We start from the raw sequence: 24,905 nt of genomic DNA on the forward strand, positions 1-24,905 counted from the left end.
TAAAACACACTAACATTTACCCAGTAATGATATACATACACCAAACTGAACTTATTAATTAAAATTAACAAAATAGCAAAATCTTGTCCAGGTCCAAATTGTTTATTTGTACAGGTTACTTAAAATCTAAAGGAAAAACAAATTCCTGTTCCTGTTTATGTATATCCATCCATCCATCCATCCATCCATCCATCCATCCATCCATCTTCACATCCATTTTTTCCTGGTCAGGGTTGATGGTGGGTCCAGAACCTACCCAAAATAACAGGGCACAAGGCAGGAATACACCCTGGGCAGGGTGCCAGTAGATTGCATGGTACCACACACACACAAGCATTCACACCCACACCTAGGGCCATAGTTAATCTGCAAACTGTATTTATTTTTAGGAAACGAATGTACCCTGAGGAAACCCATACAGACAAGGAAATCCAAACTTCTTAAAGAGCAGAGATTGAAACCAATTGGCCACTGGAGCTGTGGGTCATCCCTGCTTTTGCAGGTCAGATTTAAACATTGCTGATATAAAAGCTAAATGCTTAAAAAAAGGAACAGTTATAGATACTTTAAATCTGTCAGGTTTGGCAAATTAGCATTAATACTAAAACAGGCATTTATTTACACCCAGGTCCACAATAGAGATCACTCGACCACCCCCCTTTTTCAGAGAACATATCTTCCATTAAAGTGAAGTGTAAGGCAATTGCCGATTATTTTGCCTTGTATTATCAAATAAGACAGAACGGCAAAAATTACCATAACAGTACCACTTCTTACAGTACAGGCATACACTTCATAACCTAAAGCACACTAACAGTCTATAACAGCCACTAAAATGGTTTAACGATTGAAAAAAATCTTGTTTATTCATCATGATTAAGCATCTTTTCTAGTTTTCAAGTCAAGTTAAAAATCAACCAAGCTTAGAGTCACATATTCATACACATCAATATTGTTTATTATAAGTACATATTTTAACAATGTGTTTGTGTGTACAATTACATATAAACTAATTGGCAATACTATAGATACAATACTGACCATGAATATGTAAAATTTGTACAATGTAATCAAATACTGCAAATAACTAACTGGAAGGCCTTCATTTTATACACATGAAGCAACTGCAGACTTCTCTTAAGTAGCCATTCAAGTACACCAGACATTTATTTTATAGTTAGTAACAAACAAATCTATACAAAAATGCTTAAAATCAAAAAACATAAAACATCTAAACATAGATGTCTGGATTATGTATATTCAATTTAAATCTTCATCCATGATCCAATGCATATTTTCCTTAATGGTCATAGTCTGCTTTGGATGAGATCTCTGAAAAAAAGAAATGCATCAAAAACAAATCACATTCATGATTAAGACAGCTATCATAAGCTGTCCAATACTTAATACTGTATTAATCCCATTTATAAATCAACATTTTAACAATGTAGCATTCAAAGATTAGCATACCTCATGCAGTCTAGAAGCTGTATTCAGAAAGCATTTCAGAATATGAGTGCTGATCTAGGATCAGAAAAAAGTTCTAGAAGGGCACTCATAGCCTGACTCACTTTAGTAATAAGTAGCACAGAGCAACCTTGTCCAGCAAAGTGGCTTCTGACATTTCCCATGTATTTTACAAAAAAGAAAAAATAGAAAAAAAAGGTCTTGTACTAAAAGATACAATGGCGACAACCGATCAGTCAAGAAACAAGAACCCCAGTGAAGATTCTTGGATTGATCATTTCGAATGTTCCAAGATGATCAGATCAGATCAGATCAGATCAGAATGAGATCCTGCACAGTGATCCAACAGTCACACACTGGCCACATAGTTGACCTATATGGACTTCAGCCTTGGAGGGATGCATAAGAGCATGGCAGAAAAGCAGTAGCAGTAGTACCATTTCATCCAATTCGTTGGCCAGCAGACTGAAAACTACAGGCAGCTACAAGTGAGGAGAGCAGGCTGCCTACCTGGAACAAGCTGGGGCTGTGGGGAGGTGGTGGAGATATAACATTTCTCCACAGGTGTTATGAAAACAGGGCATCAATACCTGCTGGAGTCAGGACCAAAGCCTGCAGCAAATCAGACAGCGAGACAATTCCCTTAACCAGATCCTCTTCATTTACTAAAACCAGACGGTGAACCTAGATGGGCATCAAAAAGAGGATTCAGTTAAGCCAAGGTTCAGATATACACTGCCTAGACTAAGCAAAAAATTTGGGGTTGATGCTGTAGTTGGTCAGGTCTAGGTTCAGCAACAGTATGTGCTGAAAGAATGAGGTCAGCTGACTACCTGAATATACTGAAAATAGACCAGGTTATTCCATCAATGGATTTTTTTATTCCCTGATGGCTCAGCCATATTCCAAGATAGCAATGTCAGGATTCATGGTGCTGCAATTGTGAAAGAGTGATTCAGGGAGCATGAGATCATCATTTACACACATGGATCGTTCACCTCAACCCCATTGAGAATCTTTGGGATGTGCTGGAGAAGGATTTGAGCAGTGGTCAGACTCTACCACCACTAAGGCAACACTGGATTTAAATAAATATTGTGGCATTGCAGAAGCTTATCAAAACAATGCCACAGCGAATGTGTGCCACAATCAAAGCTAAAGGTGGTCCAACTAAATATTAGTGTGAGCTTCTGGGTGGTCACTTTTTTTTGTTCAGGCAGTGAACACTGTGTGTACAAATGTTTGTGGAAACCTTTTTTAATGAATGAATTCAGATGTGCAAAATGCATACATACAGTGTGTCCAGCCCCTGTAGAAAAATAATAGGCAATAGTAGTACATTCTATGAAGCAGATAAACATGAACCTATTGGCACCTAACAGCAGGTATTGGCTACAGGAGAATATATATGTCCAGCATTGTGCTGTGAGCACTGAAATTCCAGAATAATGATCCAAGACCAGGTAAAATATCTGTAAATAGATCTACTGTACTGTTACAAACAAAAGATAGGTTACCTCTGCTTCAGCTATGCGATTAATGATGGTCTCCAGGGTCTCATGTGGGTAACACTTTAGAACTCCCTCAACACAGCACAAACGCCCCTCAATTGCCTCTTGCATGGTCATGTTGAGGTTATTGTAATTTTTCTGAGCAGCCAGGTTCTGCAGTCAGTAAAACACAATACAATGTAGTCTTTTTTTATACAAAATACACTGAATTCATTATTTATGTATTTTCTAAATGAAGCGTGTTGTGCAGAACTGGTCCACTTACAATGACATCAAACCTGGAATACAGTGCCACCACCTTCCCTACAGGAAAAACAAATAAACAAAACACACTTCACTTCTCTAATTGTGAAATGTATGCTAGAACGTATATTTAAATCAGAAAATACCTTGTTCATTCACAACAGGCAGGGCTGATACTCTGCGCTCAACAAATATTGATAATGCATCATAAACCGTGGCCGTCTTCTGGATTGTGGCGATCTCCTTGAAGGTTCCAATTTCAACCTCCTCAATTCTCTTCTGCAAGAACCGTGGCTTTGGAATCATGGAACCCTGCATATAAAAATTACAACCCTTTTAAACACTGCTGTGTTAAAGGTTCATTTAATTAGATATATTTAGATATATATCTAGTTAGATTTGAAAAGTTCTCACAAAGATGTGAAGGAATTTCAGGATGCGCTTGTGGGTCAAAATGTGCAGAACATTTCCTGATTCTGGATCTATGACAGGTAGCCTGTGAATCTTGTTCTTCAGTAATGAGTAAACGGCATCGAAGAGACTGATGATAGAAAACACATCTCTGTCACTCTGGGGCATAGAAAGAAAGAAGGAAAGAGAAAAAGAAAGACTGCTGTAAAGGCCCTCGTTTTACCTGGATTCAGGGGTGATGCTGATCAGAGAGTTGATGGAATATTGAAGGAAGATCTCTGGACCAGGAGAGAAAATTAAGGAGCTATTAAAAAAAAAAAAAAAACACTACAAGCCTGTTCTGAAATAAGTGATTAAATAAAAACTATAAATAATCACCTCTCCATGTTTCAATCTTGTGCTCTTCCAACTCATAGATCTGAACCTAAAACAGTGAAAGAAAAGCAGCTAAAGTTAAAACAAAATGTTTGATTCTTGGTTCTGTTTTGTAGCTTAACTACAGAATCGTATCTAGACACATTTTGGAAACTTTAAACCTGAGGTACTTACCATTGGTGATTTGTAATATCGGTGGAGAATATTAATGAAGTCTGTTATGGTAAGCATTCCTGTAAAGAAATGAGTAGAATATAAATAATAATAATTGGTTTCTCTGACAGGGATTAAGCCTAGACCATTCAAAACACAGTGTCATCAAGACTAGGCCTAATCCTTATCTGGAAAACTCCCATATGATGTTTTTGCTTAAAATCAGTTTCTAATATCACATGAAATTAAATATCTCAATTTTAAATCAAGCCAAACAAGAGCAAGGTAACTGTGGCCACATGTTACATCCACATGCTAAACTCACTATGCTGCTGTTTGGGTAATGACAGCTTCTCGCACCTACGTTCCTTTCAGAGAGATCAGTTACCTAGCGTAGTTGGAAGACTATTAATACCTTGGAGAGCTGGGGATTAGATCAGTGTCCTGACATTTCTAACTAAAGTTAGAACTTTGGGATCACAGAGGTTGGCTCACTGAAAATGAACCCTTCAAATGTGTAAAACTGGAAGAAGTATTTTTGTAATATTTTGTAACTGGGCTAATGCTTTTTTATGTGAATATAAAAGGCTTTCAATCTCTGAGATAATCATATATGTCTGTCATTTTATCGTGATATTACAAATGTAGTCACATGCATTGAGAAAAACAAAAAAAATTAATAAAATGAGTAACCTCATTCCAGATGAACTTTTACTGCAACTCTGCACCATCCAGTTGCACTTTCCTCAGACTGCTCAGCATACATTTATGAGTTGAGCTGTATTACTCTGTCAGTAATCTGATTCAGCTTCATAAATTACTCAACCTTTAAAGGGTAAAGAACATGGTGCTCACTGCGCTGGTGCACTTACCTACGAAACACTGCTGCTTGTGGTCCCATAAAGGAGCAGCTCTGACTCCATTAGCGACTAAAGCAAAGAACGCCTTCTTTACCTGCGACAAGCAAAACACAAACTGCAAGTAAGAAAAGCTGCAGTGGAGAGATCACATAAAAAACAATAGAAATTTTTTTTTTTTTTCCATATTTTGTTTTACCTTATTTTCTCCCCCTGACATAATGTGAAGTTAGCCACCAGCTCTTTTTGAACTGCGACTGATGTGGCATCACTGGGTAGCTAGCATGCCCAGAGGAAAGCACAGCAGCTCTGATACATCAGCTAACAGATGCCTGTGGTGATCAGCATCAAACTAGGAGTGATGTGGGGAGAGAGCGACACCTACCCCACCTCTGAGACAGCCGGAGGGGGCTACACTCATAAAATATCTAGTAAAGTGTTGGGGCACCATGAGCTGATGGGAATGGGTGCTGTGTATTTGTGGACATAATGTGATTAATGTACCCAATCTGAACACATCCTACATTGACTTTTAGCTCAACAGCATTTTAGAACAGCTGTTCTTTGTTGTTTCCTGTCTGTCTGTTTTCTGTCTAATGCATACTTATATTGTCTAATCTCTTCATGGTTCTAATTGATAAGGTTCTTATAGAGCAGTATGAACACTGACCTAAGCTAAGGATAGACATTACTTTATTTCAGTAACTTCAGTAATTTCAAAATGTGAAACTCATATATATATATATATATATATATATATATATATATATATATATATAAAATATAGATGTAGTACACACAAAGTGATCTATTTGAAGTGCTTGTTTCTTTTATTGTTGATGATTATGGCTCACAGCTAATAAAACCCCAAAAGTCAGTATCTCAGACAATTAGAAAATTATATAAGACCAATTGGTATTTTTGGCAGTGTGCCAAGTCCTGCTGGAGATGCGGATTTCATTTTAAAGTAGAAAAATTTGCCATTGCACCTCTATGGTAATTTTGTCTGGCCAGCTAATTTAAGCTCTAGGGTTCTTATGCTTCAATAATATCATTTTGTGATGTCCTCAAACCTCAGACAATAAATTGTCCCAGAAATAATTGTGATAAACAAAAATAAATGTCATTTTAGCCCACAAATATATATGAATGCATTATACAATATTATAATAGTGAAATTTCCAAATTATATTTAAGCGCAATAAACTTAAAAATATTGATTATCTATACATTTAAATTGTAATACAAAAAAGCTTAAATATTCAAAATAAATAATAATTTTGTTCCTTAAACAGATTATTATGTGCTTCCCTTCATTTACACTTTGATTAAATAATATGTGGAACCATTCAGTAAAAAAAGTATGCAATAGGAAATAAAACATTTTCACAGGTCATGATTGGCTGTTTAGTTTACCTTCAGTGTTGTATCCAAGATGAGCAGTTTGGAGCTGGTTGGAATGGCATCGTAGCAGCAGTGCTTCATGAAGAACTTGGTGTAGATATCTGTATCAGGATCTCGAGCAGGTTCTGTAGAAAAAAGGCAGCGGAGGAGAACCCTGCTGCAGGTCGGTCAGTCTGACTCTGCAGGCTCTGTACAGCCACAGTTCTAACTACAGTTCAGGCTGTTAGTCAGATTTTACACAATTTAGCTTACATTATTTAGCTTTGTTTTCAGACATACATGTCATTAGGGGAAACTGTACACTGCACACGATGCCTGCAAAGCCCATATGACCACAATAAGCACACAATAGATACCTGTACTCTTCATTAGAAGTCCCTCATCCTCCATTAAGGGAACCTGGTAAGATGGGAAAGGAGAAGGCAAATAAACTTATAAGCTGTTATAAGCTCAGTGTAGGCATATTTCAGGCATGCAGCAATCTGTCATATAATTACATCAACAAATTGCATCCGAAACCTATTACAGTAAAACGCAAAATAATAAAAAAAATAACTACAGTGTTTCATATATATGCTTTCTTTTATTTAATTGCAGACCATATGAACCCAGGATATTTGATTGGTTAATATACATTCTTTTATGTAATGTTGCCTTTCCTTCTTCCAAAACCTATTTTTTTTTTCTGAGGATACCAAGCAAAGTGTTTCAGGTGTTATTTTGTCCTATTCATCCTGAAAACATATCTAAGTGTACAGCAGATTAGGGTTATCCTTGTTACCATTTCGGTCATATACCATTTCAAAACATGCTCTACTTGGGACCCTCTTCTTCCACAACCATGCCTTTATAAATGTGTAAAGCATGTGATTTTCTTTGTCTTATTAAAAAAAATGCATGGATGTCCTTAAAAAAAAAGAACATACTTTTATGCCTTATTGAGGGTATCACACAAGTGTAAAATTACTTTTGGCAAGGGAAGTGACTCAACCCAATCCCATCTGGGCTTTTCAGGGATGCAGCCATTTTTGGATGCTGCTAACTGCGCTGGAATGAGTTTCAGGTCTAAAATTCAGGAATGGATGTATATCTTCAGTTTATAGTGTCTGTAATTAAATAAAAGTTGATGCCTTACTATCCCAACAGAACATTTGATAGCATGATTAATATAAAATATCAAACTATCTATACCTTTAAGTGTTTACTTGTCAGTTTCAAAGTTAAACAGTTCAGAGTGTAATTTAAGCAAACATCTTCTATACTATAATTGAATACAGTATTTTACTCAGAAGCTACGGTATATACATTTATATGGACACACAGCTTAATTATTAAATTTAAGTCAGTCGTTCTGACTCATTGCCACAGGTTTCATAACACTAAGCATGAATAAAAGAATGAGTTACAGTCTATTGAGCTTACTGAATTCCAGCATGATACAGTAATAGGTCAGTTAGTGATTTTTTGTTTGTTTTATTTTTTATACTGCTCTGGATATTCCAGCATCAGCTGTGAGTTGTATTATTGACAACAGGAAGTGTTTAGCAACCACAGCATCTTGTGAAGAGTAACAAAGAGTGGGGTCAGCAAATGTTGAGGGGCATAGTGCATAAAAGTGAGCATCATAATTTAGCACCTGCTGTTAGAGCTAGAAAGGCAAACCGACTTAATGTTAATGCCTACGGATTTAGAATAGGAGGTCATAAAACTCCTGTAGGTGTAATGTGTAGGTGTCCCATTACTTTTGTCCATATTTGTGTTCCACTGGATACACACTAAATTTAAACTCTTTGTTGTGTCCCACTGTGGCGGTGAACTTTGACTCCTGTTCACTGGGCTTCCCTTGGTGGGGAGAGAGAATGATTACTTATGTTTTAACCCACAAGCAAGACTAATGTGTGCACTTCTGTTATTATCACAATTTTATATTACATTACATTACATTACAGCTGCACATACTCATACATAGATACTGCATATGTGAAAGGCCCCTCTGCTCTGTTTACTGCATGTATAAAAGCTGTAATACACAGAACACAGGCCTCACTGCACCTGTTGCTAGAACAGATTTCTCTCCCACACAAAAACAGACAGGGTTTAGTCTGGGTCTTACCTCAAGGGCAGGGTCCATGTCTGTGAACAGGGGCTCAGAATTGAGTCTGGGTAACGGGTACAGAAGGAAGTCTTCACTGACTACGCTGCCATTTAATAACCATGGTCCAACTGTGCTCTAGTCCCCCCCTGAGTAGCGTTGCAGGGTCTAAATCAGGAGATGATCTAGGCATGCAGAGGGACTGGAAGGGGAGGGGAAGAGGAGTCACAGATTAGAGGCTGTGTGTACATAGCAAAGAGGGTGGGCTGCAGGGCTCAAATTACCAGTCAGGAACTGCTGTAATAACTTTGGCTGGGAAAATGATGTTACGGCCCACTTCCAGAGTGCTGAAATGGTTTTGGCTTACTGAAGACTGTATAACCAGACAGAATTCAAACAGAATTAAATCTCACACCCACAATATCCAAACAAGGAAGATTATCTCTTCATGTGTCTACATCAAGATCTGAACAATACTGAAAGCTTTTTTACAAACTGACCTACACAAAAATACCACTGTTTATTTGCTAATAAATTACGGCAGTTAACGTAAACTGGCAGGGCAGTTTAAAGTATATACAGTTATCGAATACTAATCGAATGCTAACCACACATTTTAATTTCTTAAATTGAAAGACTCAAAAAGTCACTATACTTCATTCTTCTCGTGAAAGACTGCTTCATTTGTTAGTAGTAAAAGACTTTCAATGTGCCATTATGGATGTAGCTATTTTTACCTCCTGTGTCCTGTTGGGTTATGCAGCTTTATGCTTCTGCTGTTCAGATATCTCTTTCAGCATGACTCAGCACTAGAGTGTGAACAACATTCCCAGCCTGTAAAAACTTCTGTAAAGAATTAGAAAGTAAAGCAAACAACTCTATAACCAATTATGAATAAATTATTACTGTTCAAATACTTTTCAGCACACCTACTAATGCACAAGCTACAGATGAACAAAATACTGTTAAAAATACTGACTAGTGAGTATTTCAAGAACCAGCTGAAGCAGTTGCTATGTACACAAACCACAAACATGCAGGAAACACATGGTCTCTGTAAGCAGACTATCAAGCAGATCAGACTATGTGCATCTCCTAACACAACACAATGACAAATAGCATTATTATCATTTGAAGAAAAGGAACTGCGACAGTCAGTTAATTTCAAACACTTTTAATGTTAAAATCCTAAACCAGAACAGTTCTTTTTTATTCACAGCCTCTGATAAAAGGTTACATTTCTTTAGATTTATAAACATTCCTGTATTTATAATTATTATTATTACTGTTATTATTGTTTAAATGCTCTTTCAAAATTCACTTGTCAGTTGTGAGAAATACTGACCCCCCCCCACCTCCACAGCAGTGGGTAGGCCTAAAATGTAAACAAACCAGGAAAGGAATCTGATTGGCTCATGCTCACAGACATGACTCCAGACATGAGTTCCTTCCAACAAGAGCAAAAGGTTGCATATACAAACAGCATATGAATAGATAATGTGTGCTTCAAAAAATCTACTAGGCTTTCTTTAAAATAGATAACAACAGTCATGGAAAAGGCAAAAGTTGTACATGATTTGTTTCCATGATTAAAACAGTCATCAACTGAATAACAATTCCTATTATACTTTATCAGAATTCTCTCACTCCTTCCCCAAACTACTTCCTGAGGGGGTAGAAAAAGTACAACCTAGCAGAATGTAGGCACAGAATGACAGAAGTGTTGTTTAGCACCTTTCCACTCTCTGCTAAACTCTACAACTATGAGCATGTATGATTTTGTGCGTGGTTGGAAGCCCTGGATATCCGCCGAATTGAGCGTATATGGCTAGTCTCACAGGTAATTCCGATGAAGCAGGCTGTCACTAGCCAGGCTGGGGCTGGGGCTTGGACTGGGGCTCACAGAACCCAGCAAGCTAATGTCTGGAAGACTGGAAGTTACTGATTGAACTTCGTGATCAGACCAGTCATCATCATCCAGCTGGGACCTCACACTCTGGCTCACCTGAACACTGTTAAAATAGAAAAAATAGGTATTATACAAGAGTAAAAACATTAAATAGTGATTGAATAAATACAAAAAAAAAACAATAAGTTATCAACATTTATTTTAAACCATTTTAATACCTTGATTTGGTTGGCTCTGTTTTGACAGATGTGACATTGTGGATGTCAGACCGATGGCCATGATAGGATTTTGAAGACCACTGTGAATGAGAATTTAAAAAATGTTTTAAACTTACCAATAGTACTGTAAAAAATAAAACTCATATTTTTAATTGACAAGCCAACAATACATGACAATCTAAAACGCAGGTAAACATTACCAAAAATGCTGAATACTTACATGATGTACAGAGCCATCAAGGTTTCCCAAGTGCACTTTTCTCTGACACAAACTCCTTAGCTGTTCGATACCTAGATATAGGTAGACATGTATTAATGAAGTAAAACAATATACTAATCTCATGCAGAGCTTTAAACCTAAAGGTACTAATGGACTGCATGTTAAGTGTTCATATTACACAAAACCAATATGCATGCACACACACATACACCACATGAAATGAGAAGCACACATGACCCTCATTTAATACCCAGGCATTTACATGAAGGTTTGTGTGCACACACACACACACACACACACACACACACACACACACACACACACACACACACACACACACAAACACAAAAACACAAACACACAAACACACAAACACACAAACACACAAACACACAAACACACAAACACACAAACACACACACACACACACACACACACACACACACACACACACACACACAAACACACACACACACACACACACACACAAACACACACACACACAGACACACACACAAACACACACACACACACACACACACAAAAACACACAAACACACAAACAAACACACACACAAACACACACACACACACACACCTTTGCTTCGGTTCTGGCAGAATTTCTGTTCCCACTGATTAAGGAGGATGTTGAGGTAGCGTGGGTGTTCAAAGAAGCGGAGGTAGCGAGAGGAGGTAGGGGAGGGGAAAACACGCTCAAACTCGCCCTGACGACTCAGCTCATCTTCAGTCTCAGCCAAAACACGCACATCATCAGGGGTCAGCACGTCCAGTACTGTCGAGTAAAAATCCTGAAAACCAAAGTAAAGCATGTCAGAGTCTGGAATACTCTTCAACTATCTGACACTGAAAAGTTCAACTGTGCAGAAGAACAAGCAATTAGCAGAAAACTTACTAAAAATGCTGTTTTCTAGTTGAAAATGTACCTGGTCCCCAAAGCGCTGGGTGAGATAGAAGGCTCTCTTCACTTTTTCATCAGCAGACAGGTCTGATCTTGATTTCTCCCGTACTCCTCCACACAAACTAAATTTAACACATTTTAAAATTTATTAAAAACTTTAGCGACAGTTTTTTGCATGCAGCTTTTTGGGCATTCTTCCTTTCAGCAAGCAGATTGTCACTTTAAGTATGTAAGGCTTTGACCTCTGTTTGCTGAAGGAGTTTGTATTATTACTATTATTATTATTATTATGAATATAATTATGAATTTCAGTGTAGCTTTTGCATGGTTGTCAAGGTTGTACAAGTCATCACTTTTTTCTCCAATCCATTCTTTTATCTATTTATACAAATGTTTCTTTTGCCACTGGCTGCCACACAATCACAATCATATCTCCAAATATGTATTTGACTACCTGGTCAGCACACTAACACGCCAACCGTCAGTATTACAATTTGAAGTGACATGCTGGAAGAATTTTCTTACCCATATATATATAGGCTTCTCCAGCTTAGCAGGTATTATTAACAGGGTTTATACACTTTTTAACAAATACATTTCCATGATTTTTTCATGACTTTTCCCATGCCTTCAAGGCAAATCATGACCATATGATCTTAAACATCAGTGCAGACATGGACAATAAAACCAAAAATCAACTAAAACTCCAGTCAAATTTTATTATAGCAGGCCTAAAATGAATCTGATAAAAATAAAATGTGTCTCAGATCCTGAGAGCTCCATTGTTTGGGGCTAAATTACTGAAATAACTCTAATGTATTTGTTAGCTAAAACAGATTTTCTTTGTTGAGTACTTTTGTAGACCAAATTTCCATTACTTTTCAAAAACTTTCTGGGTCTTTTTTTATTTTTCCAAAACTTATCCAGCCCTGGAAGTTGCTATTTTTAAATTCCATGACTTTTCCAGGTTTTTCATGACTGTACAGATAGACCATGTATTAAGCTTTATTTAGAGTCAGTCAGCTACATAGAGGTTCCCAAAAGTGTTGAGGTTCAGAAGTAACATTTGCAGAAATTGTTCAAAAATTGTTTTTGTATTTTATATTTGGTCAGGGCTACCCAACAATTGCAAAAAAAAAAAAGTTATTTATTAATTCTTGACAGATCTTCATGTAAGCTTAGCTTAAAATATAAAACATGGGTTGTTAAACTCCTACGTAATACTATTTAAAATCACATCCCTAAAACTTAATATGCAAACATTAAACATGCCGTTTTTATTAAGAAGAATGGAACCCATTAGTTAACTGAAGAATGTCTCGTGTAATTCTAGTTCTAACCTGCTGGTGGAGCTGCTGTCACTGCTGCCTGGAGGGAGGACATCTTCACTGTGAGGCAAAACAAAGCCGGCCAGGTTCAGCACATCACGGATCATCTGGCCCTTAATGCTCACATCCAGTGCACTGTTTGAGTGGAGGCTAAAGAGACAAAAGTGCTGATTACTTGTTGTTTCCTCAGAGATGTGTCTCAAATTGTGTTTTCAAAACTGAATACTAATTTCTAAACATTGGAACTGACCAGCAGTATAAAGATTTTAATAATAATAAAGATTTTCACTCTATAAATGTAAAACCAGCAGTGAAGCTGAACTTGAAGTGCACACCAAACAGTAATGATTTAGTCAGAGCTGTGTTGCTGCTCTGCTCAGTACCTGGGTGAGATGTTGACCTCCAGTACCCATGGCTTCAGGTTCTCATCCAGCATGATATCAAAACCAAACAGCTCGTGACAGCTGTATGAAGACCGCAGATGCATCTTTACTAGACTGTTCACGTATGGATCTGCCCTGCAAGGGAAGAGAGAACCAAAACAAACTCAAATTTAAAACAATACGGTATGAATATACAAGAGAACTGATTCAGTTTGATTTGAATTAAATAACTTGATAGGTTTAAGCTGCAAAATGCAATTAAAGGAAGGAGCACATCACTCTAAGGAAGTGTTAAATGAGCAGGTGTCTACAAGCTTTTGGTCATCAACTTTTGGTAAATGATAGAGATATGCTTGCTGTTTGGCCATTCGTTCACATAGGCTACCGGCTGGGTCTTGTGTAACTGTGTAACTGTTCACATTTTTGCATAAGTGCTGTGTGTGTGCCTACACTGCCCCTATCATTTCTGTGTGTACTGCATATCATTGCTATGTAATAAAAATAAAAAAAAAAACATCTCCAACACAGTAATTCATACAGAAGAGCGATAATGTAAAAAGAAATTATTACAGATAATTTTAAAGAACGTCTATTGGTCCATTCATCAAGAAACTGTGAGTCTATAGGACAGTGCGTGTGTTCAAATTACATAATAAATAAAAAATAAAAATCAGCAAAAACTGGAGACACTGGTTTTTCAATAGACAGTGATGACAGCGCATGTGTTATCTTAACTTCTAAGGAAGTTCACCGAAGTTCACCAAACGGATGCAAGACACACGAAACCATCACACGTACATGAACACGTACTTAACTGCAATTTAATCCCTAGCCTAAGCTTAGTAACTGACCACACTTTTCTTTATTGAAAAATGCTGTATAGCCCATGATAGAGGTTAAAAATGGTCTGCCTGAGCTCGGCCTGTTGTCCAACCTGAACTCGGGCCAGTTCTACAGTCTACTTCCTGTACTGTATGTGTGTAATGAGCTATCAAATATAGTGTACCAGAGCAGCTTGTACCAAAGAAAAGGGCATACATATCTCTAAGCAAGGATACCTCGATTACAGACATTTAATTTTTCTTTGATATAAGCTGCTCAATTTTCTCTCTTATTTTTTTTTTTTATTATATTTTAATAATATATACATTTACATTTTCCTAAGTATCAGCTTAGGTTTCTATATGACGCGTCAATCCAATATACCAAAGCATATTAATGAGAGAATGACAATTTCAACAGGGAACTTTAGCTACAAAGGCATAACTAGGCAACTATAGCTATGTTTTAAATCACATGTTTATTCCACATGCATATTTAAATACCATAACAGTGTGTAAAGCTAGAACCACATGTACAATAATATGAAAATGAAAGCAAAAAGCTTGTGAGGAACTGTCCAAAAGAGCAGCTAGCGATAGCTTAGCACACTAAAAGCTTAAGATACCACAGCAGAGGCTTGACCTAAAGACAGAGGGTTACACGACTGAGGCTTAGTATGAACGGTTAGCTAGTTCCTAATATTACTCTACAGAATTAAGGAAATCTCACTACTTTATTTCCTGGCACATTATAAAACTAGAGTTTATTTTGATTTCTGATATACTGTTTTGTTCAAACATAAAGGCCTGTTCTCCCAAAAGCTCCCCCTCCCATAATAAAGTGTAAAACGTATGCCCTACCAGAAAGAGTAAGGTGATGGCTTTCTCCAGTGGCAGGTACAAAGACAGAAGTCAGAAATTCAATCATAAATCCATAAAACAAGACCATACAGGTTAGGTGTGGCATCCAACACACTTACGCGATGATGGTTTTGACGACCATGTCCTTAATCTTGTCCCAGATGAGAGTAGTGTTGACTCCTCTGTAACCCAGGTACTGCCACAAAGCCTTCAGTGCCCTGAAGGGAACAAAAGTTTATTAGACGAGTAAAAGACAGTAGTGCCTGTGATTATCAGAAGGCATAATTCTATCCAACGGACTTTAGGATGAATATTTAATCATTTATGACGACTGAACGCTTTGAGATAAGAGATGGTTCCAGTCTGACACCATGCATAAGTGAGGCACACCACCTCACTTTGTGTGACATTGCACTGCTGGGTGTGTATTTATTAATTTTAAGCTAGTTTAGTGTTTAAATGGTTTAAACACACAACCACAAGTTACAAGCTACAAAAAAAGCCTTGGCATTCTTACCATTTGTGACCCTGGCAGGCCTTATCGTCACTGTTGGTCTGATACTCAGAGTTCTTCTTGTTCACACTGTAGTTGGTCAGGTGCATAAACTTGTTGCCGAGGCTTTTCATTGAAGAGGAGTATCTGTAGTAAAACAAAAAACATCAGCACTAAAATGCAGATCAAACAAAACAATCATGTGCAACTCAAAACAACTACAAAAAAGTCGACTCATTTATTAAACTAAAGATAATAGTGCAACTTTGGTGACTTACTTGCAGCTGGCAAAGCGAACAAGTCCATCATTGAAGATGTAAACACGGAGTGGGTCATAAGAGGTAACATACACATAAATACGCAGATCAAACTTATTCCCACTGATGAGGTAAGGCTTGTGAAGGTACCTGTTCAAAAAAAATAATTGTGGGGTAAGAACAGAAAGGAAGAGATAAAGGTCAGTATAGTACATATGCAAAATTAAAAAAGGGTTAATTGACAGCTTAATTTGCAATTAAATGCAGATAGATTAGAAATGGGAAAAGATTCAAATTTAATCTCATCTCTGGATAATTCAGGATTAATCCCTGCTAAAACACATTTCTCTAAAATAAGTTTTTAAAGTAGAGTAAAATAGAGTAAAATCTCACTTTTGCACAAGTAGTGGTCTCTTGCGTGGCATTTGACTCCACTTATGAATGACCTGAATTCCAATTCCTCTGGCAGATGCTGGCTGTTAAAACAGGAAACATAATTTATAACAATTCATCAAAGAGAATAAATAGTATTTGAATGCAGAAAGCCTTAAAACACATCAGGTTGACCAATTGACCAAGCAATACCGGCTTGATGATCCACTTCTGCCTGCTCCCACCATCCTCCCAAGCCTTCTTCAGCAGTTTCATGTCCTGTGGGAGTACAAAGGAGCGTGGGAAGAAGCCAAACTCCCGCTTGCCAAAGCGAGCCTGCATCTTGGACAAGTTCCGCCAGAGACGATCCTTCCGTCCGATCTGAAAGGACCCTGGAAAGTGGTTCAGCTGCCAGGCAGAGACAGAAAGATTGTTAAACAAGGTTAACAACAACCAAAAATGGATAAAGTCACAGCGTTATTCAGATTTCAAATGAAACAATAGCTATAATGGTCACAGTGAAAAATATAATTTTTAAATTTAGTCATGCAAAAATCTTGCTTTAAATCTTTTTCACTAATTGCTTGTGGAATCAGTCCATTAATTGAGACACAACATAAAGAACAATCAGATTAATTTAGAGATACAAGAAAGTGAACACTTTAATTAATTTTTAAATTACAATTTATCCATGATGAATGTTGGCATATATAGTAACCTAACTTGACCTCTGACCCTTACCTTCTGGTACTCTCGTATTGCTCTGAACCCAAGTGACTTCATATGGTGGCCCCAGCAGCCTAGCCAGTCATGACTCTCTGGAACAAAAATTCATTTTGTAAAAGTCTTTAGACTTCGGACAAAGTGAGTGAATCCCATGAAAGTGATCTGTGGAAAGCCTGGCAATATCCCAGATATACAGATTAAGTAAGCAATATCTAAGCTTTTAAAAAATAAAAATAAGCACTTACTTTTTGTGACTTTGAAGTGTGATCTAGTGATGGTGTGCTTCACTATGTTAGGTGTAACAGAACTCATCTTCCATTTCAACAGTTTCCTCTGCTCGAAAGGCAGCAACTCCACTGTAGATCCACGCAAAGAATATTTTAGAATTCATAAAATGCAGACAAAAGCACATGCAGACATTTCTTGCTTCATTTAAAGATGCTCTTAATAACAGATACAAAAGTTACTTAATTATAAAGACTACAATAAAAAAAAAAGACGCTGATAACAGTTTACTTGATAGGAAAATGAAAAGAAAAAAAAAAGAAAACTCCAAGTTAGAATTTGATGAGTGCTGACCTTTTTCATTGGCTGTACTAAAGTACAGTGTTGGTGACATGAAAGGGAACAGGCTGGACACCAGCGCTGGCTTTACCACCCGATCATCCTCCAACTCTGGGCTTACTGGTTCCTCGACACTACAACACAAACAGTGGACATTACACTTTGTTCAAAGCGATTCACAACAATGATGTAACATAATATAGTTTACACTTATGTAAACTGAATATAATACATAAATAAACATGCATCAAAACACTTTTACACAGTTCCAACTAATCTGAATAAATCAGACTGCCAAACACTTACATGTACATACAAACAAAACGATCAAAAAAGCTAATTGTCCTAGCAGCCTAAAACAACAAAACTAAGTATAAAATCTAAGGTCAAAACGAATCCTATTCCTTCTTGGTGGAAACGAAATATGCATTCCTATACTTATAACATTTCTCAACACTCACGCTATACATCACAAATCCATGCTCAAAGAAATAATAATTTACCTACACATTACAATTTTTACTACACAAAAGCATTAAGGATGCTTTTTAAGATTTTTAAGACACCAGATTAAATATGTATAGCCTAACACAACTGAGTTGTGTGCTCACAGCAGTGACAGATAACTTACATGACAGTCATGTAGGACGATGTTCCCTGGACTGGTTCAGATTTCAAAATGATGGATAGCACTGAGAGAGTAGCTTAGAGTTTCAAGCAATACTCAACATGGGCCTTAACTTTGTGTAAAAGAGGAAAAAACATGCCAAACCACTAACTACAAACAATCCCATCAGCTGGGGTGTTACTGCATGACAATAGCCCCATAAGGTTCAGCACAATTCACCAACAGGCTCATTTTTTCCATCATAGAGAGATAGTTCCACTTTCATCACCAATTCACAATTGGGAGATGCTTCTACTGGCCCCTGTGCTTTCTAGCTTTTCATGCACGGCAAACACCAGAAAAAGAACAACAAAAAGTGGCAGTACTGCTCTGTGTTTGTCATCACCATAGAAATGTCAGGTGGTCATCACAGAAGCATGGCAGAGGTAGGACAGACTGAGATTTAATCTCTCTCTCCACTGTTGAACAATAGTAAGGGGACTCCAACATGAATGTCTGGCAGCTTACCAAGTACTGAAATGACACTGGGATTAGACAGTGGGGGGAAATTACACAAAATAATGGAGGGGGGAATAAAATGCAAGCATGAAAGCAACTTACTTTGATGAGGTTGTCACTGAGGTTGCTGAAGAGGCATCACAATCTGATCCTTCTGTGTAAGAAATGAAAATTACATTTCCTTTCACATACCAGCAAAAACAACCAACCAAAGAAAGCCAACAACAGATGGCAAAATAAAGTATAAGTGCTGGTTTAGTGCTGAGAACAAAAAGGAAAAAGGGAAGGTACTTACCATCATCGTTTCCACTGCAGTTATTCTCCAGCTCATCTGGAAGCTCCTCCTCACCGTCTTCTGGCATGACAACATTCTTATGCCTGAGAGAAAATTTGAGAAATTTTACTTCTTGATAAATCACTAAGCTGTCTGTTGTAGAGAACGTTAAAAATATGGAATTGTTTTTAGTATTTTTGTAGGATATTAAAAGGATATTAGACTAGTCTAATATGTATTAATACATAAACTGGTAAACAAGGAACTGATTAGAAAGAATTGACAACAAAATGTCATTATCTTCAAAAGATTATACAGAAACAATGAAAATAATTGTCCCATCTGAGATAAATGATCTTATGCTCACCCATTTATCACAGGTTCACCCTCCTCATCCAGGGTCATATGGCAAAGGCCCGAGTCCTCTTCTGAGGTGTGCTCAGAGTCTTTCTTTGTGAGGTGTATGGCAGATATCTGGTCTGTTACTGAGTAAACTGTGGGTGATTGAGGATCAGCAGTCTTGTGGCTGACCTCCTCTGGAATGGCACAAGTAATACCCCGAATCTCCCCATCACACGGAGCATCTACAGAGTAGGTCTCATCCCTCGCATCAAGGCTAAGGGCACTAGAGGTATCTATGTCCATTAAAGACTCCTCATTCCCATTAATAAGGCAAAGGCTTGAGGCTTTTGCTGAAGAAGTGGCACCAGTCACTGTCTTTACTGCTACTAATGAACTAATATTGGCCCTCAGTGTCCCGTTTTGTGCATGAGCCATGCTTTTGGTGAGTTTTTTCACAGCTGCCGTAAACTCTACCTCAGAGGTGATTTTCCTCACTCTCTGAGGTGCTTCACTAGTACCATGATCTACACAGCATTCTGATAATCGCTTATTCTCCTTTGTGTCTTCAGCCACAGTCTTCTCATACTGAATCCAATCCTGGACACTAGTGACATGGTTCTTGGGGACATCTGCGCATTTGTCCTTCAAAGGCACAGTTGTTCGGATGGGCTTCATTGTGTTTCCTTTGCCATCCCCTTTCTCGCCACCATTACAATGAGAGGCCGATAGTATGGTGCTGGACTTGTCCAAGTCACATGTATCTAGTCTGGCATTTGTAGGCACTTTGGCAGTAGAGGTCTGTATGACCCCTTTGCTGTTGCTTTTGGGCTTGTTGTTAGTCCACGGGTAAGACTGGTTTGTAGGCATGGTTTTCTCAACTCTTACAGATGCTCTCTGAGAATAAGTCTTGGGAGGGGAGGGACAGGATGGACAAACTGAGTGCTGAGGTGAAAATGTCCTTTTTCCTAAAAGTCTTGACCTTAACCTGAGTTTGTCCAGCTGCCAGCACGACTGAGAGCTGTGGACAGTTTGCTCTAAATTACAAGGGCTAAGGCATACAGCAGAGAGACTACTAATATGACATGAGCTCTTTGAGACAGTACTGGCTGTTCTGATACCACTTTTAGCACCAGGAGAAGAACGTGCACTTGCACTTTGGGCACGTTCAGGTCTTCTTACAGTAGTAGCAGCTGCAGGCACAGGTGGACAGGCACGCTGTGAGGAGATCCCTGAGATACGACTGCGCTGGTCAAACACCACCGTCACATTAGGCTGAGACACAGAATCACCAAGGGATGAGGGATGATGATTTTTCCTCTCTCTGAGACTGGAAGACACATGGGTGTTGGATGAATGTGCAATTGCAGGCTTAGCTTGAACAAAAAGGGCTGACAGCTGTCCCCCACCTCTCAAGTCTTCAGCTCCACTGGAGGCCATTAACTGCCATGTTATACTCCCCAGGCACAGATGTTAATACTCTCATGGAGAAAGAGTCAAGAATACCTACAAGCAAGACAAAATTATAAATTAATATTTAATCATATTAATGAGTGTTAGCATGTTATGGAGAAATGGTGTTTCTCCTATTCTGGAAAGAGAAACCCACTTAAACGCAAACTCAGTTAATCTAGGCAAAATCAAGCTAAATCTAGAGCATTATCTCTATTGTTCTTAATTTGATAGCTGTCCAAGTTACTGTAGGGTTTAGAGTTAGTATTTTTAATTTATTCAAGAGTTTACATTTGTTCCATTTATAAAAAAGTCTTTAAATATTTAAAATAAAGTCATCTGCATTAATAAAAAGTTGGTCTCTACTTTGCAGCTCCGACAACTTTTAAATTTCTTGGAAGGCTTAGGAAATTGTTACTGGTTTCTCCAGATGTAGGACAGGAGGGCTTGGCACGCAGTCGCTGATCTAGTTATATCAAAGATGTTTGATGGGGCTGGCATGGTTTGTCACTTTACTGAACATGTTTCCAGTGCTCCAGAGTCCAGTGGAAGTGTAACTTTCACCACTACATTTGTCACTTGGTGATTTAAGTCTTGCATGCTGCTGCTTGGCCATGGAAACCCTCAGCAGAGCGTTGTTGACTTTTACGCACTATGAGCCTCAGCATTCAGTGACTTGGCTCTTAACTTTGCATGGTCTGACACTTGGCTGCTGAGCTGCTGGGGGTCCTAAACACTTCAACTTTTAATAATACACTCACAGTTAATGATGGAATATCTAGGACAGAAGCAGTTTCACTAACTGACTTGCAGCAGCTAGGGCTGGGAGGTTAATCAAATTAATTGCAATTTTCAAAATAGGACCATCTTTATATACTTTGATTCCCTCTGGCTGCTTCTGTATGTAGACATTTGCTTCTGTCAAAAACCTGTAAATAACTCTTGTGTGGCAGTGTTTCTTATATTTCACTCTTCTCCTTAATTTAAATACAAGGGGTTACGAGGTTATGTTTGCACTGTGTTTAATAAAAGAGCTGCATGTAAGGTTGGGGAGGGGGGGGAGGGGGGCGATGGGCAGACTGCATGCCCACCTTTCTCATTGAGACTGACTGTTTCAGAATTATGTCACAATACCAGTGGTGGAAAATAACAATGCAAATGCAATTCGATAATAAAAGAAGTTGATTAAGCATGAGACAATAAGATATTAGAGCCATAATAAATAATGGAAATTTTAACATTTCATATTAAAGTACACTGAAACACTTTTACACTTATACTCAAGTTGAGGTAAAAAAAAAGGAGGACTTGCAGTTACATTTACTAGAGTAACACTTTAGTTACCTTCAGTATCTTACACTTTAGTCTAGATAGTATAAGTCCTTTTAATGTGTTAACCCTGATGAGAGAAAATAAATAAATAAATAAATAAAAACTAACGGAACAACACTCTCCACCCTTTTTCTCTTTTTTCTAAGGTAGTAACTAAGCTAGGTTAGCTATGAAAAATAGATTTTAAATAACTGAACTGAACTGAACTGAAAAAGACTTTTACACCATGTCCTTTCTTTTATCTAAGTTAGAAACTAAGCTAGGTTAGCCAAGACAAAAATATATAAAAAGAATACAAAACTAACTGAGACTCTCCCTTTCTTATCTTTTATCCAAGTTAGTAACGTTAACTAAGCTAGGTTAGCTAGACAAATATAAAAAAAAACACATAACTATATTTAAAACTAACTAAAAAAAGTTCCATTTATCATTTTCCTTTTATCTGTTAGCTAAGAAATAATCTAAAAATAACAATACAAAACTAACTGAAAGACTCTCCACCCTTTCTTCTTTTTTTATCTAACAGTTACGTTAGTCACTAGGCTAACTTGGCTTAACTAAGTTAACGAATTATGAAAAATGGCTAAAATTAATTAGCGTTAGTTAGCTACGCTAAAACACCAGAACGGCTAAAAAACGAAATTTTAACAGTAATATTAGTAGCTAACGTCAGGTAAGCTAATTATCTACCATTTCTACAAAGACGAACATGTGTAAAACTTGCCAGCTAATCATTCTGAGTCAGCCTGTCAGCAGTTTGCCGGCCATGTGGTCAGGAGTGACCCACAGGCAGACAGCCTGAGTGACTGAACTAACGTTAGCGTTAGCTAAGCTAGCGAGCGGGGCTCGCCTGAGTCTGGCGTTAACGTTAACTGTTAGCTGCCATGGCTAAAACAACGAAGAGCGGGGGAAAATGAAAAAAAAGCAGAATAAACATACCGTGTGAAATATTTTTTAGGCTGCTACATCTATGTATGAAACGGTAGTTAGCTAGATTTAGCTTTTTGTACTCAGCTTAAAGAGCCAGTCAGTGAAAAGCTAGCTGGCTAACCGCTAGCTATCAACACGGTTCCCAGCCCAGGCCCTGTAACCCAGGTTAGCTAGAAAAACACGCTCCGGGCGGTTTCAGCGCTGGTAAATTCCGGGTTCATTTACACAAGCAGCGGCAGCAGTGATAACGAAGTGACGGTGGTATAAACAGCTCCGCTTACCTGAGGGAAAGTTCAGTAACTGCTCCGGCTACATTACGGGGAGGTAGCGGAGCACACCGGCTCCCACAGCCCAGCTCAGTTCATAAACCCGCCGCCTCGGCTTTTTGTCTGGCGCGGCTTCTGTCCGCCTCCTAGCAACCGCGTGCGCACACACACACACACAGTCCTCGGTCATGATTTTTTTTATACTTTGAAACAAGTTGTTGAAGTCAGAATATCAGTGACATACTTGTTTATCTTCAGTCCAGATCATCTACTGTGTGTATAAACCGTGTGTTTTAATAATCTATCATTTTATCCTATGCATTTTCAACGTTCTCAGTGTCCTGTTTCAAATGTCAGGGTCCTCAGAGTTCTACAAGTGAAGTGTGGCGCTACTTTGAGCTTCTTGTTATTGGAGTAAAAATAGCAATTTCTTTGCACGGAAAACCCTATGCACATTTCTCTGTTGGGAGCATCGGCTAAAAATACTGTGTTTCAGAACGCTGGTGGAGAACGGATGTGGGCTATTCAACAAAAGTTTGTACTTGTTAATCACTATCTATCATGTGTCACTACGATAACATGTGGAGGGCCAACAGTCTGATCTCCAGTCAGCTTAATTATTATTATTTTTTACAACATGCAGTACTACTGGTGTTACTGGTAAGAGTAGAACTGCTGTAACGGCCAGCTTAAAATTCTGTACTATGGACTAACTGTTACAGTATGTACTAGTAAAATGGATCTTTGGTTTGTAGTCTAATTACCTCATTCACTGTTTTTCAGTACTTTTTGTTGTTCGGAAAAGAGAAATCTAACTTTAAAATATGCTTTCAGCTTAAACAAGTACAGTAAAGTCCATTTTAGTTTTTGAGTTGGATATGCAAAGGGCCGGTTATAGAAAGCCAAAAGGCCATATGTGGCCCGTAGCCTGTACAATGCTCTGGTCTGGCTTAGCTGGTCTGGTTTAGCTGGTAAAAACTGATACTCTTTCATCTATAGTACATTATTTTCATTTTTTTTTCTTGAAATCATCCAGGATTTTTAACTCTCTGTGATGAAACATGCAGTTGAAGTACAAATTATACACTCAATAAAAGGATATTATTTACCTAAAAAGCAAATTGACGATGCAATTAAAAACAATCACGATATGAAAAATATATTGTCATAATGCCCAGCTCTAATCGCCAAAATGACCAAGCTGGTTGACCATCATGATTAATGTCCAAATATTTGTGGACACCCCTTTTAACAAATGCATTCAGCTACCTTTAACTTATAGCCATTGCTGATGCGAATACAAAGCTTGTCTAGTTTCTGTAAAGAAGTATTGCCAATAGAATATGACTGTGGACCAGATAAGCATAAACCTATAGGCAGGACGAACTCTCTTTAAGAGGGTTAATACTCTTGATTTCAAAAGAAACAATGTATGAAGTGTCCAAATACCTTTGTCCTGATAGAGCCAATAGTTGACACCTGCAGTCAGTTATGTTTACACATATTCTTCATAGTAAAGGAAGACCAAAGTAATTAGATGTTTGAACCATAATTTCACCATCCCATGGGGAAGACCCCCAGCACTGGGCTATTGTACAGTGG

At 37.9% G+C, this 24,905-nt stretch overlaps 2 protein-coding genes across 5 annotated transcripts; both read right to left on the reverse strand.

Annotated features, from left to right (window-relative positions):
- Nucleotides 1–936: 936 nt before the first annotated feature.
- Nucleotides 937–9,580, reverse strand: prkag3b (protein kinase, AMP-activated, gamma 3b non-catalytic subunit). Of its 3 annotated transcripts, none has more exons than XM_007234150.4 (13): nucleotides 8,535–9,580; nucleotides 6,778–6,820; nucleotides 6,434–6,546; nucleotides 5,033–5,114; nucleotides 4,182–4,240; nucleotides 4,011–4,056; nucleotides 3,856–3,910; nucleotides 3,636–3,762; nucleotides 3,368–3,533; nucleotides 3,244–3,281; nucleotides 2,985–3,131; nucleotides 2,058–2,151; nucleotides 937–1,332 (listed from the first exon to the last, which is right to left on the reverse strand). In XM_007234150.4, exons 1-13 carry the CDS (start codon nucleotides 8,550–8,552, stop codon nucleotides 1,301–1,303), a joined length of 1,020 nt encoding a protein of 339 aa, XP_007234212.2. In that variant the 5' UTR covers nucleotides 8,553–9,580; the 3' UTR covers nucleotides 937–1,300. The 3 variants fall into 3 exon arrangements, with proteins under 3 accessions (XP_007234212.2, XP_007234214.1, XP_007234213.1); XM_007234152.4 differs by having other exon boundaries at nucleotides 6,434–6,575; XM_007234151.4 differs by having other exon boundaries at nucleotides 6,434–6,578.
- Nucleotides 9,581–9,671: 91 nt separating this feature from the next.
- On the reverse strand, nucleotides 9,672–23,441 carry ttll4 (tubulin tyrosine ligase-like family, member 4). Of its 2 annotated transcripts, XM_007234153.4 has the most exons (19): nucleotides 23,319–23,441; nucleotides 19,352–20,829; nucleotides 19,006–19,088; nucleotides 18,813–18,864; nucleotides 17,600–17,718; nucleotides 17,266–17,376; nucleotides 17,036–17,112; nucleotides 16,508–16,702; nucleotides 16,316–16,398; nucleotides 15,944–16,072; nucleotides 15,690–15,812; nucleotides 15,292–15,390; nucleotides 13,491–13,625; nucleotides 13,120–13,257; nucleotides 11,805–11,901; nucleotides 11,459–11,669; nucleotides 10,861–10,931; nucleotides 10,641–10,720; nucleotides 9,672–10,525 (listed from the first exon to the last, which is right to left on the reverse strand). In XM_007234153.4, exons 2-19 carry the CDS (start codon nucleotides 20,761–20,763, stop codon nucleotides 10,348–10,350), a joined length of 3,393 nt encoding a protein of 1,130 aa, XP_007234215.3. In that variant the 5' UTR covers nucleotides 20,764–20,829; nucleotides 23,319–23,441; the 3' UTR covers nucleotides 9,672–10,347. The 2 variants fall into 2 exon arrangements, with proteins under 2 accessions (XP_007234215.3, XP_022535977.1); XM_022680256.2 differs by lacking the exons at nucleotides 18,813–18,864; nucleotides 19,006–19,088; nucleotides 19,352–20,829; nucleotides 23,319–23,441 and adding an exon at nucleotides 18,216–18,319.
- Between the last annotated feature and the right edge of the window lie 1,464 nt (nucleotides 23,442–24,905).

This window comes from Astyanax mexicanus, chromosome 11 (genome assembly GCF_023375975.1).
Source record: "Astyanax mexicanus isolate ESR-SI-001 chromosome 11, AstMex3_surface, whole genome shotgun sequence".
Taxonomy (NCBI): Eukaryota; Metazoa; Chordata; class Actinopteri; order Characiformes; family Acestrorhamphidae; genus Astyanax; species Astyanax mexicanus.